Here is a 20,371-nt window from a genome sequence, read left to right as displayed (position 1 = left end):
TTCATCTGCTTTAGATATCGCTGATTGTCTCAGAGTAACATTTTCTGTTAGAAACTGAAGGTATTTATCTAACCCAAGCTTTTTCCTGTGTGTCTACTAAAGTAGGCAAAGTGGGTATAATTTAGAATGACATTTGATATTTTCTTTATTTTTCCAAAAACTTCCTTAAATTTTGGCATGGATTGATTACATGAGACTATGTAAGCCATTCAAGCTATTCATTCCTATTAATCATAACAAACGCATGAGATATACATACTGGTATTGTCTTTCAGCCATCGCCCGTCTGAATATATATGATGTGTTTAATAAAGATGACTGAAAGAAAATACTAGTATGTCTATTTCATGCGTTCGTTGTGATTCATAGGATTAAGTAGCTTCAATGGCTAACATAGTCTCATGTTATCAATCCTAGCCAAAATTTAAGGAAGTTTTTGGAAAAACAAAGAAAATATCAAATGTTATTCTGAATTATACCCACTTTGCCTACTTTAGTAGGCACGCAGGAAAAAGCTTGGGTTAGATAAATACCTTCAGTTTGTAACTGAAAATGTTCCTCCGAGACAAGCAGCAATATCTAAAGCAGATGAAATCCATACACACTTATACGTATTTTAATTACTGTATGTTCAAATTTGTCCAGAGCCAAAAGTACTAATATTTATATTTATACCCATGTAAAACAATAATTGTACAATCATTGATATGCTATTGTCTGTATGTTGTACGCCATGAAATTAGCTAAAAGTTTTCCAACACAACTGTGATGTTAAGTTTAAGGGTAAAGAAATTATGATAGAAAGTTTATTTTATATGTCGGTGTATGATGCATTTTGTCCAGCACTGTATATTACAATGTGTTTTTTTATTGTCATAAAGAATGCTGATTACATTTGACAGATTTTTTTTCACTTCCACGTTTAGAGAACGCTCCAATAATACGTCTAATCATGTATTTTATTTAATAGCTGTGACAAAGATATCTCTAAGTAAATGCCTTAGCTAGAATTTGGCTTAACGTTTTATACAAGATTAAATATTTGTAAAACTGCAAAAGACGTATTTTTTCGTTGACTTTTCCCGAATATTAAAAGGTATTGTGCAAAACTGAAAAAATATAAATATTATGTGTAAGTAATGAAACAATACGACTGTTTCCTTATTTTTGATTTTTTTTAACCAACTAGGTATTTAATAAAGATACGACTCCCAGTTTAATCAACTCATAAATATGTTAAAAAAATACCTTAGCTACGGCAATAAGGCACTCAGTGTTGTATAAAATGTATACAACGAAGAGAGCAACAACGTCATTTAATGACGTTGCTCTCTTCTATTTAGTAGTTTCTGATGAATAAATATCATTCACCTCCAGTATTGACACACGTTTTTACAAATAGTATTCCTTGACTAGTATGTTCTTCGTTTCGATTAAATAAGAGCTATAGCAGTGGTCCCGAAAATAACCTGTGCTTGGGCGCTGAGGTTGAGGCCGTGGCTGGTGGACGGCAAAGGCACCGACACGAGCAGGGACGCCGGCCCGTCGCGCTCGCTTTTCACGCCCTACACAACCCACGCCTTCATTAGCCGTACCAACGTGCTAGCATTCAACCAAACTCTAGTAATTTTGCCACACTTATCGACGTGGAATCAACTTCAGTCATTGGGCTACGAACGAGATTGGGACGATTAGTCCACCCACTATCGAAAGAACAAAACAATATCAATGCCATGAAGACTAAGATCGCGTTGCTAAAGACGACCTCATCTCGCTTACTTTTCGACCTAAATAATTCCACGTCGGTAAATGCGGCTAAACCTCACAAAATAATAAATAAAGCGTAAGCAAGTAACGAAATATAAAAAAATAGGTTTACCTAATATTAATCTCATATATCGATACCAAATTGGCAACAACTTGATTGAGCTTTCCTACCATAGCAACTTATAGAGGAAGTTGATAATAGCCCGCCTTTCGTAATGTTTAAAAATATATTATGAATTATAATATAAATAAATTGGAAGAACTAATTTAAATTGTGAATATCATTGCTAAAGCCAAAACCATCGAGTTTCCAATGCTGATGTGAATGAAATAATGTTAATAAGTAGGTATCATGTCACATGTGTATGAAGTCCTAAGAAATCTTCATTCATGTAACTTCTTCAATCAGTCAGTTCACGGTCACGCCAGCTTTAGTTTATCGACATTTGTAACGGATATTTCGATATAAATATTTTGGCAGAGCTAGTTTGTAAAGCATAATTGTTATTAACATGCTATTTTCCCCGAAGATAAGTAAGCATGTAACGATGATACAAAGCTGCGCAAACAAAAGCAAAGCTGAAATAAGAAATTGACATGATGAAATGAAAACTATACCTCGTTTTTTTTTAGAACAAGAAATTTGGTAAACAAATATTATTTTAATATAAACAAAATATTAGATGTTAAGAATTTTAAACAGAAAGAGAACATAACAGTGTGCGTAGCTGAATGCACAAACGCTTCACGAAACGCTCACGACTGGTGAGCGAATCCTGAACGAATCGTGAGCGAATCGTAAAGCGTTTGGGCATTCGGCTACGCACACAGGTCAATATTAGTTATTTTTAGATTTTTTTTTACTTGCACCCGTAGGTATATCAATCGCATCATTTGATAATTTGCTAAGAAAAATTGGAGTGAAGGTGTTTGTGCAATCAACTTGGGCCTGCCTCTGGCTGACCCATTGCAGTAATCACAAAATAGAATATTAATAATAAAGTAATAAAATAAGTGCTTGTATCATAAAATTCTAAATGTTCACACAAAAAAAAACGTACCTAATATGTATAAATAAATTAATACCATTGACAACTGACAGCTCATAAAATGAACCGATAGTTTCAAATGTCTGCTTCTTTAAGTTTTTTAATATGCAACCTTTCCAGAACTAAATTAGGAAATTTTAAATAATACAGATTAAAACAAATATGTTTAAATTAAATGTATAATTGTAAGTATTATTTCTATATAAATATCAAACACACTTATAATTGTTGTGTGTAAAACAATAGAGTATTTTATTTAAATGTCTGTTCATACTGACAGTTGTGGCAAAAATGTCTTATAAAATACCTCGAGCTTCATTCTTTTACGTTCTCTCTAATGCTAATAATTAAAAAAAAAAAAACTATGTTTTGAATATGATACAATTTTGTATAATAACTTTTATACACGGTGTTTCCGGTATCACTCAAAACCTCAGACACCCCAACTGATTTTTATTTTTTTAAACGTATCTAGAATGTTCATTTTTTAATCTGACGATTATTATTTTTTTAAATTGAGTTTTAAATTTTCTGTGCAGCTCTACTCGGCTTTTAACTCTACACTCAATAAAATAATTGCTAGCTACCATCATAAACCTTCAAACTGTTTAATTGTGTACGTTACTGCAACGACATAAGGTTTACCAATAGACAGCTATGTCAATATAAAGCACTTTAACCTGTGTCACAGTAAACTTCAAATTGGACAGGTGACTCAGTAAGCAAATTTAAACCTGAAATTCAAAATGACAAGGTTGTAATTAGGTACGAGTTCAATTTGTTATGACTTATGATAAACTTTAAAATTAAACTGACGCACAACGTCTATCTCGTAGCAGAAAAAATAATCGTCCAAGTAACCAGCCAGTATTAATACCCTTAAATACTGAAAAAGGTATACAACCTCTAACAATATGATATGCACAATGTTGTATTACAAATTTGTAGAATGGGCACGTAAACAATAACTAATAATACAAATTAAAAATAAAAATATTACCCCCATCAAGATATAGCTCAATCGATTCTACTCTCGATTCTGAACAAACAGTTTTCAGGTTTTTAGTGTTAAGTGAAACACGGTGTATAATAACGCGTCAATTTAAAATTACCGCTATCGCTTTCCCTGAGTAAAAAAAGTTGTACTCGTGGCAATACTTTAACATGAACCTTCATTCAAAAAACGGAGAGTACGTGTAAGATAATTGATTAAGGTGGCTCGCCTAGGTTACCCGAAGCTCAGGCTGCGTTAGATGGCGTTAATCTGCAAATTACCGGTCTTATTTTTTTTGTGGAGTCGTACAGGCATTTATATACTTTCAATTAAGCTTCGCGAACATTTAATATTAAAATTGACGTATTACAACATACATTCAACTTCTCATTGTAACGTTAATCCCCTTAATGTAGATAAATTTACTATTTTACACTATTTTTAAGTACCACTCACACATACAAACAGTGTTCTTGTATTCCTTCTAGTCGATAATTTCACGCGGCGACAGCTTGTTTAAATAGCCTTGCGGTAAATACGTGTTTTCGCATGATTTGCATGGAAGTACTGGGTTCGAATCCAGGACTTTTTCTCTTTTTTTTTTTTTATACTACGTCGGTGGCAAACAAGCATACGGTCCGCCTGATGGAAAGCGGTCACCGTAACCTATGGACGCCTGCAACTCAAAGAGTGTCGCATGCGCGTTGCCGCCCCATTAGAAACTTGTACACTCCCCTTTGCTGTGTGTGCACAGCAAAAAGGAGTGTACAAGTTCAAAGGAGGGTTTGGGTTGCCGACGACTCAAAGGACAATAGACGGAACAAATTAGTTCCGTAAGTCCTCCCGTCGTCAGCACCCCGCACCCTCGTTGAGCTCTGGCAGCCTTACTCACCGGCAGGAACACAACACTATGAGACACTATTTTTTGTTTTATTATTATACATAAATGTATATGTACTCGTACAGTAGTTACTGAGCGTTTTCCACAAAAAAGATTAAAAACCTATTCTCTTATATGGTAATAATTTTTGGGTTCGTCGAACTCAGAATTTCTAACATAATTATCCTAATCTGATATTTTAAAAAATTCCAAAAAGTATACATAAATTTTAGTTTCTAAAGTACGATTCGAATGATTTTTTTTTCTAATTGTTTATTTTCGATGGAGCAAGGGTATTCAAATCGCTTTTGAAATCTTAAATTAGTAAATGAAAATGCAATAGTTAACTGAGTATCGTAGTGCTTTAAAAACTCAAGTGGACTTTTTTATCTAAGGAGTAATTTCGAGAATATATTATATTTAGCGAGGGTATCAAAAGTTGTGTTTTATATCTCAACTTAATAAATAGAAAATCAAAATGACAATAAAAAAATCAATATGTTCTCTAAGATAAAATTGATACCTTCGGCTCTCCATTCTTGCTCGGTCAATAAAAAATACGAAATTTATATCCAAAAAAAATACAAAAAGTTTATAGAATCCCGGGATTCGAACGCAGTTTCACGGCGTGACAGGCGACTGTCCACCAACGACGCCATTACATAACACGCTGTTACCGACGAAATTAGGCTATACGTATATAATTATTTAAATATAAATAATAATGTCAAATCCGTACAAAAATTACAAATAAGAATGGGTGTGTGTCTGTTTGTTTGTCCGTCTTTCACGGCAAAACCGGAGCGAGGAATTGACGTGATTATTATTTCAGGGGATTTAGTTGAAGGGATGGAGAGTGACATAGGCTACCTTTTGTCTCTTTCTTACGGGAGCGAAGCCGCGGTCAAAACCTAGTTTATTATAAATGGGAAAAGCTGGTTACTCTATAATCTGAAGTGGAAGAATTCGTTGTTTCACCAAAGATAATGTGTGTTTGTTTGTTTGTTTGTCCGTCTTTCACGGCCAAACGAAGCGACGGATTGACATGTTTTTTAAGTGGAGATAGTTGAAGGGATGGAGAGTGACATATGCTACTTTTGTCTCTTTCTAACGCAAGCGAAGCCGCGGGCAAAAGCTAGTACAGCACGGGTAGCATGGTCGCGCGATAAACGATAAAATATCAGGCCGTCCCTGTCGCACTATTAGTAAGTGCGATTATAGGGACGGCCAGATGTTTTATCATTTATCGCGCGACCATAATTGCCTGCCTGGACCTGATTATATTGATGATAATTATTATTTGTAACCATTTAGTTAATATTGTCTTCAGTTACCGCGATAGTTACTCATGAAATAAAAACTATGAAAACGGATTAAATCGTGTATAATGAATTTACAATTCATCCCGACGTTTCGAACACTACAGCGTTCGTGGTCTCTGAGCTCAACGGGTGACTGAGGAAAAATTACAATGTGCAAAAGCTACCCACATACCTACATACATATTCATATATATAACTATTTAGTTGTTGAAGAAAAACATTCACACAACAACAACATAGGTCAACTAGCTCAGTAAATGTAAGGAAGTCAGCACATTACTAATACTATGCCCACACTATGACCTATGTACCTGACCTGACGTGTAATATTTTATTTTATCAACAAAGGCACAATAAAGATTGTATTGTATTTTTGTATGAAAATAAAAAATAGGAAAGAAATATAGTAAGAGTCTTTTTTAATAGAATATTTATTCTATTAAAAAATATAAAAAAAAACTTAATAAATCCAAAAAAAGTTCAAATGATTAAAAAAGACCCCGGAATGGAACTCGAAATCTTCTGCTTCATAGTCAATGCGTTTGACCGAGACGCCATTTCGATTTAGACTAGCAGTGTCGAAATACACGATATGTATCTTTATTGACAAAATGCGTCATTATTTCTGAGTCTGCTTGAGTTAAGTAAACCAATATCTTTAAATAATTACTTGTCAAGAGCCAAGTGTCACTGATGACAATGTCAACTAAAAATGCGCGAAATATGACGGCTCTGTGTCTGTACACAAAATTTGGCACGCACGTTTTCGTAAAATTAATAAAAAATTCACATGGATTTGTCCATGATTTCTGTATGAAACAATGTATTTCATTTAATACTGCGAAAATGGATAATGTAAAGTATATGTATGCGCATATTTTTATTTAGTTGTAGTGTGCGGTGACTAAATCAATGTGAGATGATTTTTGTATGGAAAGCGAGCCACCTTAACGTATGTGTTTTACTACTTGTATTAATGTTTGTTTTAATTAAGTACAATGTGTTTTTTTTCTTTATTTGATTTTGAACTGTTATATTCACTTTTATCTAAAAAGCAAACATGTGCTGCTGAGGTTTAAAGCCTGACAAGATTTAACTTATCAGGCTTTATCCCCGCCAACTAAATGTAGTCTTTGTACAATAATAACAATCATTACAAAAAAGGATAATACAACGCGTACATGCATTCACTATACTTTCATTTATACACAATCATTCAGTGAATAAAGTAACAAATTATGTAAGTACGTTAACAATTTAACCCCTTTCCAGGCCGCACCAAACTATCAACAAGGTTTTTCCAAAAATGCAAATATATAATTCTAATTCATCAGCTTTGACAATCATATGAATCGAATATTAAAATATCAACGCGACTCTTATGGTTAAATTCTACTGGCGCGTATGTGATCAGTTGATCACTATGCCTGGAATAGGGAACAGGATAAACAAACTAATGAAACAATTGATAGTTTAAGGCAAATGTGATACAGTAGAATCCGCTTATAAATGACATCGAAGGGAAATGACAAACTCGGCACTGACAAACGGATGTCGTACAAAGCATAGTTTCATCAACGTCATAGTTTTGTGATTGTGAATTTGATTAAACTTGTACTAACTAATGTGATAATGCCAAAATAACAGGCAGGCCATGAACGCACCAAAGGTTCCCGCGAGGAAAGCCATATGGACAAGAAAACCATCAAGTTAGTCACTATAACCAACCGGTCGTAGTTTCACAAAAACAGTTTTTAGGTCATAGTAAGCGTTTATCAGTATACGTAAGCAGTCTATATCAAAAGTTTATATAAAAACTTTGCACAGAAATTACGTCATATTAAGCGGATCAGCATAAGCGGATTTAGCGGAGTCATAATAAACGGATTCTACAGTATGTATACCGGTGGAAAAAGGTTGGAGGACTATTAAATTAAATTTAATATCACGATTAGGTATTCTTCACAACAATAAGTTAATAATCACGTAGCCAATAAAGAATTTTCGAAGGGTTTAACATCTATTCTCTATCGAACACACATTTCAAACTCAGTAAAATTGGAAGGTTTTATACATTAATACTAAGCTATGGGCTTGGTAGAAAAGGTAGCAAATAATCCTACTTGTTCCAACAAAACATATTAACCGTTTCTGTGCGGTTGGCACGAGAGGCGTATCATCAAGCCCAAGGTTTTTACGCGAGGCGTGTTATTTTAAAATCGACAGAACTTGGTCGCCGCCGCAGCGTAAAATTTTCGAAAATGGAACACGCAACGAATCGGTTAATGAAGAACTAATGGGGACAGGATGCTTAAGAAGTTCGTAAAATATATATAAGTAAAAACGTTGTGACTGACCTGTGGGTGCGATGGGGATCTTATGTTGGTCACCGCCAGGTTCGCGCCGCTGGGGCCAGGCATAGGGCTGGGTAAATGTCTGCAATTTATAAATTGTTATTGTTTTGAAATGCCCAAAGAAGAATTTTATGAACCACTTGCTCATAAAATCCGTCCTCATATCATTGATCATATATGCAGATCACGCTTATTTAACACGAAATGTTGATACAATCCTCATTTGAACTACATTAGAACTAAAACCAGGCATTAAGAAAGTGTATAAGGGATGATGTTATGAAATAGGTACCTGGGGCTAGGCTGCGCAGCGGGACTGTGCGCGGGTGGCGGCGGAGGCGGCGGCGGCGGCGCGGCGCTCACGCTTGAAAAGTGGGACACACCCACGTTGTCCCCTGCTTCAGTCTTTGCCTAGAAAAAAATAGTTAATACTTTCAGACCAAATTATATGTATTTACATATAGTTTTTTCGTTCTTCCCATTATCTATCTCCGCACCCAATTTTGTGTTTGATTCTAAATGTCTCCGAAGCCTGACATGATCTAGGAGTCCTACTCTTTCCCACTTTGATTCCTATGCCTTGAAACCATATTAACAGAAAAAAAACGTTGTAACTGTTTCTGACAGTCTCTTTCAGGTTGCTGAGATGCCCAAGTAACAATGATATAAATAGCAATACGAGAGCCGGTTGACTAGTATCCGAAATTAATACAAATATATTTGAATCTGCCTAATTTATTGTTTTACATATGTACCTTCTAAAAAGATACTTCTACCTATCATGGAGATTTTCCAGGGCCATTAAACCGTTTTTATATAAATTTCTGTATATACCAAATTACCAATAAGGTACTCTCAAAATAACAATTTTTTTGTCGTTAAGGTCAGTGTGGAGAAGACCGTCTACCCAGAAAGTCTACTGAATATAACTTTTGTATTTATATATCTATCACTTCTTAAACCTCCAAAGGTATACCAGTTTTTCATCCTTAATCCATTGGTCTCCAATAGATATCCCTAGGACGAACACTAGTTGACAAAAAACTTGATTCTTGTTTCGAACTCGACCATCGAGTTCAACAAGGTTACGCAAAAAATTTAAATAAAATAGAAGCAGTTGGAATATTTGTGCATTATGTATGTAACCTAGTAATTTAATAGTCGTTCTTCCTGTCTAGTAAAATTATTGCTCTTAAAACGCGTTCAATTTATTGTTTTATGTCCTGAAATATGTAACTTCGAAATTATGCCTAGTTGGAAAGACGGGCATATAAGAGTAAGGCACCTTTTTTAGGCTTTATGGGAAATAAGTAGAGTTTAAAACACCCGTTTAAACTCTACTTATTTCGTAGGTTAATTTTAAATATAAGTTTCGGCTTTGCTTTTGTTTGGACCTGAAAAAAGAAGGTTTTCAACCTCATTTACGGGACATATGACGGTCTTGCCTTATAAATTGAAAAATGCTGATATGTTCAAAATATCAACGTTATTTGTTTTAATATATATCACATTAGTCTTTGTTATTACAGAATATAACAATGAACATGATTTTGATACTTATTTCCATATGAAATTACGCGACAACGAGCACTAGACGGTCTTTCCGTACTCGCGCGTGGGGACGGTCAACCCGCCGAGCCTTAAAAAAAGTGATTTTTATCACTTAAAATTGCCTTATTTCACCAAAATATTATAAAAACTGTAGAATATAAAATTTGCTAGCCCATAGGACCATGCGGATCACTCCAGACTACTTTACTAGTATAGTTTTATCCACTCAAACTTTATCTCAAATAAAGTATGCCGGTCTTGCCCGCACTGACCTCATATCTTTTTTGACATGTACGTAACTCAAATAAGACAAAGAAAATCTGACTCAATTTAGACCTCATTAAAAATTCGAAATAACATTTTTTTTTACACTAAATTAATAATGATTACAAATCAAAATTCAGAATAAATTTTATCATTATTTTCATAGTCTATTTTGGTTTCGGTGTTATAACAACCTGCCTTCGCAGCGGTGATCCATTCATGCATGCACTTTAAATACGTAGAAGCATCAGCAGTCTAGCAGTTAATGTAAAGTTGCCATCAATAGAATTTGCGGACAATGTAAACAAACCTTGTATTTAAAGTGTATTTGATTTTCTTGATTGATTCTTACTACTAAAACAATAAAATAGTCCTTGAACATGGATAGTTCATTGGATGGTTTGGTTCGTTTACATTGCTGCAATAGGCTAATTTCCTATACCTACTAAAAATAAAATACTTTATGCAGTGCACGAAATAAAGCACCACATAATTAGAAGAAAAATATGGACAGTAGTTATGTTTAAACATAGTTTATATTTAATAGGTCAAAGAGAAAGATATAAAGTAAATGAACTGACCCTGACGGAACTCTTCAGTATTAGCAAATTTGACTGGATAGGAAACTAGCCTATTTTGACAGGCATTTTAACGTCGGCAATGAATGGGTAAAGCCTCGGCATGGGAAGAGTGTGTAAAGGTACCGCAGTGGGAGGCGGCGTGGGCGCGTAGTCGAGCGGCGTGGGCGTGCCGGCCGCCGTCACCGCCTTGCGCTTCTTGGTCTGCTTCGTGTCTGCGCTGTCCGTGTTCGTGATCACCGACTCCTGGTACAGCGGCTTGGCGGCTGTGCTCGCTGACGAGCTGACAATGTATAACGCCAATTTACGGCACACAATTAAAAAAAATACATACTATGCTCTCCACATATTGATATGCCAGCACAGGGTCCATGTGGGTACCCAGACTTTATACTTAATATATATGGTGGTTGCATTGAATAAATATGAAATACTTATGATGTTATACAAAAAAACTTTACAAGCCTGAATTTGCAGTTTGAATATTTTACCTGGGGGGAGTAGCTGTTATTGCCGTCAAAGGTACTGAGGTAGCAGACGCGACCGAGCTGATCACCCCGATAGCTTCTATAGACTTGGAACTGGGGGAGGATGCCGGCAGACTCGCTTTTGGGGTGCTGCCAGGAGTAGATCCACCAGGTGCTATAAAAACAAAGACAATGACACAGCAGGCAAACGAGAGTGACGATGAATGTGATCTGATGGGTGCGTAATGGGCAATGGCCCGGGTATGCCGCAGGCGAGTTTTGATTCCTAAGTTCATCTGCGTTTTTACCAGGGGACATCACACTCTCTTTAAAATGACTGGTTGATGCAAAATAGTATGCGGTATCGATTAGCTTTTCTGATATTTACCTCAGTATTAGTTCAAACACTGTTCAAATTGTAGTTTTGTTTATTATTATTAGGATAGTTGAAGGACCGGCATCGGTTGTGTGTAGTTACGTTTGTTAGAGGGCGGGGGAGCGTCAGAGGCCGGGTGCTGCGGCGAGGGCGCCGGCGTGTTGGCCTTGCTGCCTGACCCGCCTTCCGTCGCCGAAGACCCGCGCCGCGAAGGCGACGGCTTCTTCTTGTCTGTCACGTACATTATTTCTTTATCTTTTGTTTACGACACCCAATAATTAAAAAACTATAAAATCCAAACAGATTGTAAAAATTGTCAACATCCCTATTGTCTGTCAAAACTATTTTCTATCTGCTTAATAGTAACAAAACATTATTGAGACTGAAATTATGTAAGAATGCGTAATCATATCATAGCGCAATCAAACCTCAATTTTACTTTTAAATGCACGAGTTCTTGTTTGCCAGACTTTGTTTATGAAATAAATATTACATATATACTTACAAAGTAAAAAAAAAACATTTCCGTTTAAATACATGATTGTTTTTTTTAGGTCTGTTGCATCTTACACTACGAATAAAGGCTAATCATTTTCGCGTAAAATAATAAATAAATATTGGGGGACACCTTACACAGATCAACCTAACCCCAAACTAAGCAAAGATTGTACTATGGGTGTTAGGCGACGATATACTTACTTATATAGATAAATACATACATATATAATATACATAGAAAACATCCATGACTCAGGAACAAATATTTTAGTCTTAATCATATTTCAGTTCATTAAATGAATAAGTAAGCTAGGATGTAATAACAGTTTTCACGGTAGCTTGATATGAGATCAAAGCACACCGCCGACACGGATGTAGCATAGGTACGGTAGATCACCGGGGAATGAAGCGCAAACATCTCAGGTTACAATGCAATAAACACAATTTTAGACGCGCCTCATATGCTCTGTAGGCACCGGGGCGACATGACGCGAATGACATGATGGGACTACGAATTTCGTTCAAGACGAGATTTATAGGATCAATGTTTTAACGAGTTTTACAGATCCTAAAAATCTTCATAAATCGAAAGACTTACCTGTAGGCTGAGGAGTGTTTGTAGGAGTCTTTGATGAGTTAGGAGTGTTCTTTCCTGAGACACCACCTGATTTTCGACCGGGCTAAAAATTAAGCGACGGCATTACTGTAGGTCACATCAAAAGGAAAATAATAAATAACTTATGTAGGTAAGGTCATTGGACTTTTCATTTGAATAATATCATTATCATCGCAATTAACACAACGCTGTTCAAATTTAGATTTGGAATAAATTTTAATTTTTACCAACGACCAAAGCAAGGTGTTGTAGACTGTACGGTGTAAACCAATGTGCTCTAAAGAAAGAAGATTACCACGAAAAGCTTGCCTTAGCAAATCAAACCAAGTGCTTTTATATATACATTATATATCCCGTGTCAAGTAACGTAATCTGACCACATGCGGGCTGCACGGTCACCTACTATGCATTACAATACTGGGATAAGATATACAAATATTTCAATATCTGGTCTAAGCTAACGGTATTCGAAAACTTACTTAACAGTCCATATACGATTTGAAATCGGAAATCACTGATATAATTAATAGTTCCCAAGTTTTATCCAAGTTGTTGATTATAATGTTCTATGGCAATTTAATGTTGCTATTTCTATTCGGAATTATGAGTCCAATAGAAGGATGCTCGTTACGTTACCTTCCTGTAAAGTGAAGTTGTGTACAAAGTGTATCGTCATAACAGAAAACAGACGTCAGATATTCTGTATTAGACCCGAAAAAGCTCGTGACATTAAGAAGACGTCCATTAATAACACGAGGGGTGGGACGGGGGGAGGGAGTTAGGCAAGTCGAGGCAAACCTTGCAATACTTCACCTGGAGGGAAATATCGTAAGATTTCTCGCAGACCTTCAAGCACTTCTTGCGTAATTAATGGACGCCCCTAAGTAAAAATTTCAGAATTCGTTTAGGAGGCTAAAAATCATTAAAATTCAAAACCGGTTCGTATATTCTAATTGTTCATTTTTATGAGAAAATGTAATATTCACACTATATTTGAGGAGTGTCTTTTCAAAAGGACTTATTTCTATGTCAACAGAGGTCATTTCTCTAGGAAGATATAGATAAAAATTACCTCTATATATATATATATAGGTTAAAAAGACTTCATCACACTTGGATAAAACATAAAATACCAGAACGTTCTCTAAAACATAGGCTGTTCCTTAGTAGTAATTTCACTGAGTAATTAATACAAACAAAAGAAGTGTTATTTTAAAAAGTTTATCATATTTCGGCTATATTGGTGTTGATTAAAACTGTGTTACGTATAGCATAGCTTCCCCTATCAAACCTTATATTTTTGTTATTTATTTATTGAAATTTTATGCCCGGGATGGCAGTACTTAAGCCAATTGTCATTCTATCAGATACCTTCTTACAATTTTTATGGATATCAGTTAGTTATTTGATATTTAGTGTCAAATTTTAGAACAACAATCACATAATTTGAGTAGTAGTTAATTTAAGTATTTTTATTGTGAGAATCAATAATAGTTCATATATTCCTTCCGCATTTAAATTATGTATCTGATTTTAATCTAAATTCTTTGTTAGGTTGAAGTAGTATAAAGGTTGAGCGAAACCGACACAGCATCGTATACGGGCGTTTAAGTAACTACAATCGCCAGGTTGTTATGAATTCTATGTAAATCGATTAAAAATATAATTTGAATAACTGAGTAACGAAACCAAGGTGGCAAAATAAATGTTGCGATGTATGAATGATAATGAAGGCTTTATATTTTACACATACCCCTTTGGGCTTAGCAGCATGTGTAGGGGTCCCGCTCCCGCTAGCCATGGGCGACGCGTCGCCCTCCTTCTCACAGCTGGAGTCACTGGACGGGCTGTCATGCGACACAGGCTTGTACGGAGGGATGGTCTTCACGTTCCCGCCCTTTTTCTGCACAGTCAACCATTTCGGTTCTAACGTCTCCCGAATGAATATGTAGCCTAACTCGCGGGCGGAACAATTGCAATCGGCTCGTACCTCAACACCAGGTTTTACACTACTTGCTACTACTAATACGATACTACTAATGGTAATAAAGTAGTGCGCGTCGAAGCATCGCAAACAGGATAAATAGTCGCTTAAAATTGATATGAAGAGCGTAGGTACCTATTGGTTAGTTGAGTTTGGTTAGGCGGTCTAGTTTTTCGTTTATAATCTGGTTTCCCGTTGTATTAGTACAAACTTGTAGCTTTGCGATGATGGTGACATCATAATTAGGAATCGAACTGTGCGGTAGCCGGTTATGTGATTTACAGTCTGTATCTAGGTACATACATGTGAGTCTTTATATTGCCATTTGACATACAGCATATGTTGAAAAAGAAATATTGAATACTCGTCCTTTCTCTCAGTGATTCATCTAGCCTTATTTGCACAAATAAGGCCCGCCAAGTAGGTATGCTTCTTTTTTCTTTTATACAGAAAATACAATTAATACAATTATTAAGAGCTTTAGACAAATAAGGCAAGATTAATTGCCTGCATATAGCAGCAAATATAGGCCAAGTTCGGGAAAGTATAGCCAGCAACAGAATAACAATTTCGTGATGCTGACTGTACTTAGCAAAGCCATGGTTGCTGAATACTGACCAGTTTACTGTAATGGTGTTGACAGTAGCCACAATATTTGACGTTGTCCAAGTAGTTGCCGGCCTCCTCGCAGAGCAGGCCCAAGCTCTGGGCGCAAGTCACGTGAAACTGTTGTTTGCACCCTACCGAATACACCTTGTATTGAAATTTCGTTGTTGAGAATGATAATGTACAAATATATAGTAAAATGTAGAAAGGCGAAACACAGTTTAGATCTTAAGACGATACAGGAGGGGTCAATTCTCCATACAAACGCTCTCGACTATTTTATGAAGACAGAGCAATGATATTTTCAACACAGATTATTATTATTTTCATCTGTCTCTGACCGTTTTCATGGTATTATATATTTTAAAGACAAAATTTCCAAAAACCGCCTTATTGATTAAGGCGCAAAAAAAGGTGCGGTATTCAAAATTGGTAACAATTAGTCAGAAAAACTAAACGGTCCGACACAGATTATTTCATTGTAATTCAGATTCTCAAATTTCGTTATGTTATGATTGATTAAGTTTTGAAGGAGGAAACAGTCGAGAGCGGAACCTCGATTTTAAAGATTTTTTCTCAATATCTTTTAACCGAGTTGTTCTGAATGGAAAATTTTTCTTCGATAAATCTAGTTAATACACTAGTATATTTAACTAAAATTCCCAAATTGAAAGGGGGGCTCCTTTCCATTTAAGCATTTTCGCTCCTGTAGCTTCTTAATTAACTTCCAAAAGAGTGACCTCTGCTTACCAGATTTGTTACACTGCATACACGCGCCAGCAGTAGCTCTATGAGTTTTACCAGACTCTTGACAAATGTAGCAATTCTGAAATTATAAAAAAATAGATGGATTTGTACCTCAAAAAATCAGGAATTATTAAAAAGATGAAAATGAGAATACAATTTCTTAAATCTACCTTATTGTATCTCTCGGGCGGAATCAGTCTTAAAACAATTGGCTCCATAGACGTGACATTGCCAAATCGAACCTCGGGTATGTAAAGTGCACATACAACATGCGCCCAGCCTCCTGAATCAGCTCGTTTGAGAGCACCAGATTTAGAAGGACACAGCTCACATCGCTAAAACCAGACAGAGGTATTAATCATTACAGTTATTTTATCACACTTATTCGTATCTCTTGTTCATTATCATTACTAACCACTTTCCCTTTGGTTTCTGGACTCTCGCATTTCCTACAGTACCATGGGCCCGTTGGCACTGTCACTATACCGTAGCACGCTAGAAAATAAAACTTTTCATGTATACTTTACAAAATAGCCTAAAGAGCATTTACCTAATTGATATATTATGGTTAATGTATTTTATGCCAATCCATGCACCATAGATCATTAACAAATACACAAATCTTATTAGTTAAAGTTTCATATAAAAAAAAAGAAAAAATATTCTTATCTACACATATTTATTACATGTACAGTTCAATGGTAGATTTACAGGATTCTTCTAAATTGTCGTATTTTTTAATCGAATTTTTTTGAAGACACAAAACGTGAGAACTTAAGTGTTATACGAATTTTATTGGTTTAGGAACCAGATTATTTGGAATTTCTAACTTTAGTAGATTTTTGTTGATCAAATGAAACTCTGTCATTCCAAAATGTTGATCCATTATATCCACCCTATAAAAGTTATCCAAAGATAACTCAAAAACACTACTTACATATTTGTTTGGATACATCTGAGAGCTTTAAATAACTTTGTTCAAATTGATGGCATGCAGGCAAGGAATTACTTGATCTTATAAGCTTTATCTACGGTCTAGCACAACTTTTTCTCTCACCGCGATCACCATTAGGGTGTACAATTGTTATAAATATAAATAGTATATTTATGCTAAATATGAGTGAAGGTTGTGTACCTTGGTGAACCGCAACTGTGCATCCGTTCCCGTCGCAGTAGACCAGCGGGTTGTCTGGCCAACCTCGCTCGTCCGAGCACACGCAGCATCCTCCTACCATCTCCTTCATATTGAACTCCGCATTATTATTTCAAAACCTGCAAGAAGTTCATAACATATGTGGTAGTAACAATACACTTTCATGTTTTAAGTATATATTTTGCAAATGAATTAATGATATATTATATAAAATGGATGTAGGATGTGGAAAGATAAACAAGAACAGTCGCAATTTAGTTGAATTTTTTTTTGGAGGAAAATGAAGACTGTACAGGTAGAGGGGTAACTAAGTCACCAGTGGCCCATTTCTCAAGGTTTAAGTTACGAGTTATAAGAAGTCTCTTTTTAACTTGTCAGATGACAGTGACGTGACTACTACTTGTAATTTGTAACTTCGAAAAATTAGCCACTGGTCTTTAATTTAAGCAATTCATACTTTAAACATACTATTATGGAATTATGGTATCCAAATATATTCATTGGTAAATAGCGTTTAAAAAAAACTATAATCAGAATGATACACATAAAATAATCCCAAACACTTCACATTATTTGTACAAATAAGAATATATTTAATAAGAGAAAACAAAGCCCACCATTGTGTGAACACCTAATAAGTTATAATCTTAATATCACAGTGTAATAAAGAGTACTATCGTACGTGATGGCCACTCCCGCACCCCGCTGAAAGGCCGCCCATCCCCTCGGTTACCTCACGGTTACCGCCTGTTAAAAACGCGAACAGTCGATCTGTCATACCTCACTCATACAAGCATGGTACGCGTTCACCTACATGAGCTTAGAATGTGTGCTAGGAAAGTGCCTCTTTCATATATTTGATTGCAAGTGTCCGAGATGTGATAATATGCTCAGGAGCGATAAGCAAATGGCCTGTATTAAGTATACTGATCCTGGTAGAGTGAAAAGATTTACCTACGTATTTTTAGTACAGTCAGTCTCAGTATATTAAGTTGTACTAACATTGACTGAACTATCATGACCAATACGAACATTTCCGAAAAAACAAGAAGTAAACCCTTTTCATGCTACATCTTGCAAAGCGGCTTTATAGCTATCGACAAAGTGGGACTAAATCTCAAATAGTAATTTTTTTCGTTTTAAATATTGAACATTTCAAAGGTGAACTAACAGTCAATCAGTTGATATTACCTCTTAAATACCTGAATTAATGCTATATATCTGTACATATAGATAAAGTTATGTATGCAACTGTATATGATTAGGTATTAAGACATGTTATCTTATTATGAAACTCTCCTTTTGCCTCGTTCTATAACAACTACACTCATGTTTTAACACCTCTTTTATGCACCAGTCACATAAATAACTATTTATAGACTTTGCAATTCGTAATATCACTTAAAGTTTGCAGGTACATTATTAAGAATATTAAACTTAATTATTTATATAGGTAATAAAGAAGATTGATGAAAATTATTAAAATTGTATTAATACATACATACATACATACATAAACTCGCACCTGTATTCCCAAATGGGATAGGCATAGCACATAAAACTGCTCATGTTTCAAAGCCACTTTGTGAAAGAAAAAACACTTACGGGAGGAAAGGGTTTGGTGAAATTTGGTACCACACAAGTTATTAACATTGCATTTCATTGACAATAAGGGTTGCCTAAAATACAAACAAACAAATACAATGCGAACACTCTGCAAATCGGAGTGTGGGTTAAATCTTCAGGGTTCGGATTAAAGAGGTCCTGCTATAGGAATATATCAATACAACAGGGGCTATGTTTGTAACCAAATCATTGCTCTTTTTCTAAGGAAAGAGACTTAACATAAAATTTAGAACAAATACTGTGAAGGAGGAACAATTAGCATCAAGTAGATTGTGTGGTAAAATACATTGGACCACATCCATATTTCCATAGTAATGGTGATTGATATGTTTGACCATCACCATCTCTTTGATATTCACTTGACTATAGAAGAACCATGAATTATTCCGGATGATTTCTGTTTATGAATGAAAAAACAATGATATGAGATACAGTTCCTTCAAATTGCATTTAACTCATTCAAAATAAAAGAACTAACATGTGGATATCTCAGTTGGTTTGGTTGTGGCCCCATCGATTAGCAGTGTTATGCTTAAGGTTTATTTGCTGCTTTAATTTACATTTCTGAGATGCAAGTTACCTATTAACTGTCACTGTGGCTATTCCATGTAATCTTAATAGATTGTTTAAAGTTCCAATAAGGGCAGAAGTATTGAATCAAGCTTTGAAATAAACCATATTTTGATATTTACGAGTCGTTAGTATTCCTGTACCGTAAACTCTTAGAGGAAAAAGAAAAGTCGAATGTGATTACAATATCCTGATATGGTGGATAATAGGTTAGAAACGGGAAAGTGTAATTTATGGTATAATTAGATGTTTTAACGATATATGATATTCAAGAGTCACATTTCAAGAGCTCCATAACCAACCAGAAAATCCCTACGTCGAGCCAATACAATTTGAAGTCAGATGGAGAGATCTATGTTATGAACACTAATGATACGATATCCCATCTGATAGTTGTATAATTACCACAAGATTATTTATCCGTTCATGGTCGCAGAATATCAATATCCCGGTAATAACTCATTCATTCATCTTTACTTTTGTTTGATTATTGACAAGCGAATTCACCTCACCTGCTCCTAGCAATAATGATAAAATGAAGTCATAATGACACACAATCGAAACACATACAATAAGTTTTCTAGACGCTGAATAATAAATGATTACATTTACTACTTATATGCAGTAATAATTAAGATTAATTTTTTTACACTCGCAGCCATTAATGAAAGCAAAGCGAAGCAGCATAGGTAAAAAAGTGCATTTTGTTTTGGATGCAAACCACAGATAAATATCAAACGTCGAGTTTAAGTAGACTACTCTTGAATACTAAGGCTGGCTTTACACAGTCTGAATCAGAATAGGGTACTTGATTGTAGTTCAAATAAAAAATATTTTTCACCACACCAACTGGTAAAGGCTCTCTTTGTTATTCGAAAACAGATAGCAAAATCACAAGAGTGCAAAGTAATTTCATACAAATTTTAACTTCATGTCTTAAGCTGGCTGGCAGATTGTACCTATAAAAAT

The 20,371-nt window shown here is 35.2% G+C and overlaps 1 protein-coding gene across 1 annotated transcript in view; it reads right to left on the bottom strand.

Moving 5' to 3' along the window:
• LOC125240461 (protein AF-10) overlaps positions 1–20,072 on the bottom strand; it is a 30,805-nt gene extending 10,733 nt beyond the window's left edge. The window contains exons 1-14 of the mRNA XM_048148354.1: positions 19,915–20,072; positions 17,189–17,325; positions 16,469–16,548; positions 16,224–16,388; positions 16,057–16,132; positions 15,319–15,440; positions 14,470–14,619; positions 12,699–12,780; positions 11,705–11,833; positions 11,251–11,401; positions 10,835–11,042; positions 8,659–8,777; positions 8,370–8,448; positions 1,470–1,565 (exon numbers count right to left, since the gene is read on the bottom strand). Coding sequence (XP_048004311.1) covers positions 1,470–1,565; positions 8,370–8,448; positions 8,659–8,777; positions 10,835–11,042; positions 11,251–11,401; positions 11,705–11,833; positions 12,699–12,780; positions 14,470–14,619; positions 15,319–15,440; positions 16,057–16,132; positions 16,224–16,388; positions 16,469–16,548; positions 17,189–17,297 — 1,566 coding nt within the window. The 5' untranslated portion in view covers positions 17,298–17,325; positions 19,915–20,072. The remainder of the gene's footprint in view (positions 1–1,469; positions 1,566–8,369; positions 8,449–8,658; positions 8,778–10,834; positions 11,043–11,250; positions 11,402–11,704; positions 11,834–12,698; positions 12,781–14,469; positions 14,620–15,318; positions 15,441–16,056; positions 16,133–16,223; positions 16,389–16,468; positions 16,549–17,188; positions 17,326–19,914) is intronic.
• Between the last annotated feature and the right edge of the window lie 299 nt (positions 20,073–20,371).

This window comes from Leguminivora glycinivorella, chromosome Z, assembly GCF_023078275.1.
Source record: "Leguminivora glycinivorella isolate SPB_JAAS2020 chromosome Z, LegGlyc_1.1, whole genome shotgun sequence".
NCBI lineage: Eukaryota > Metazoa > Arthropoda > Insecta > Lepidoptera > Tortricidae > Leguminivora > Leguminivora glycinivorella.
The sequence above is the reverse complement of the archived record's forward strand: the minus strand, read 5'-3'. Positions and strand labels throughout refer to the sequence as shown.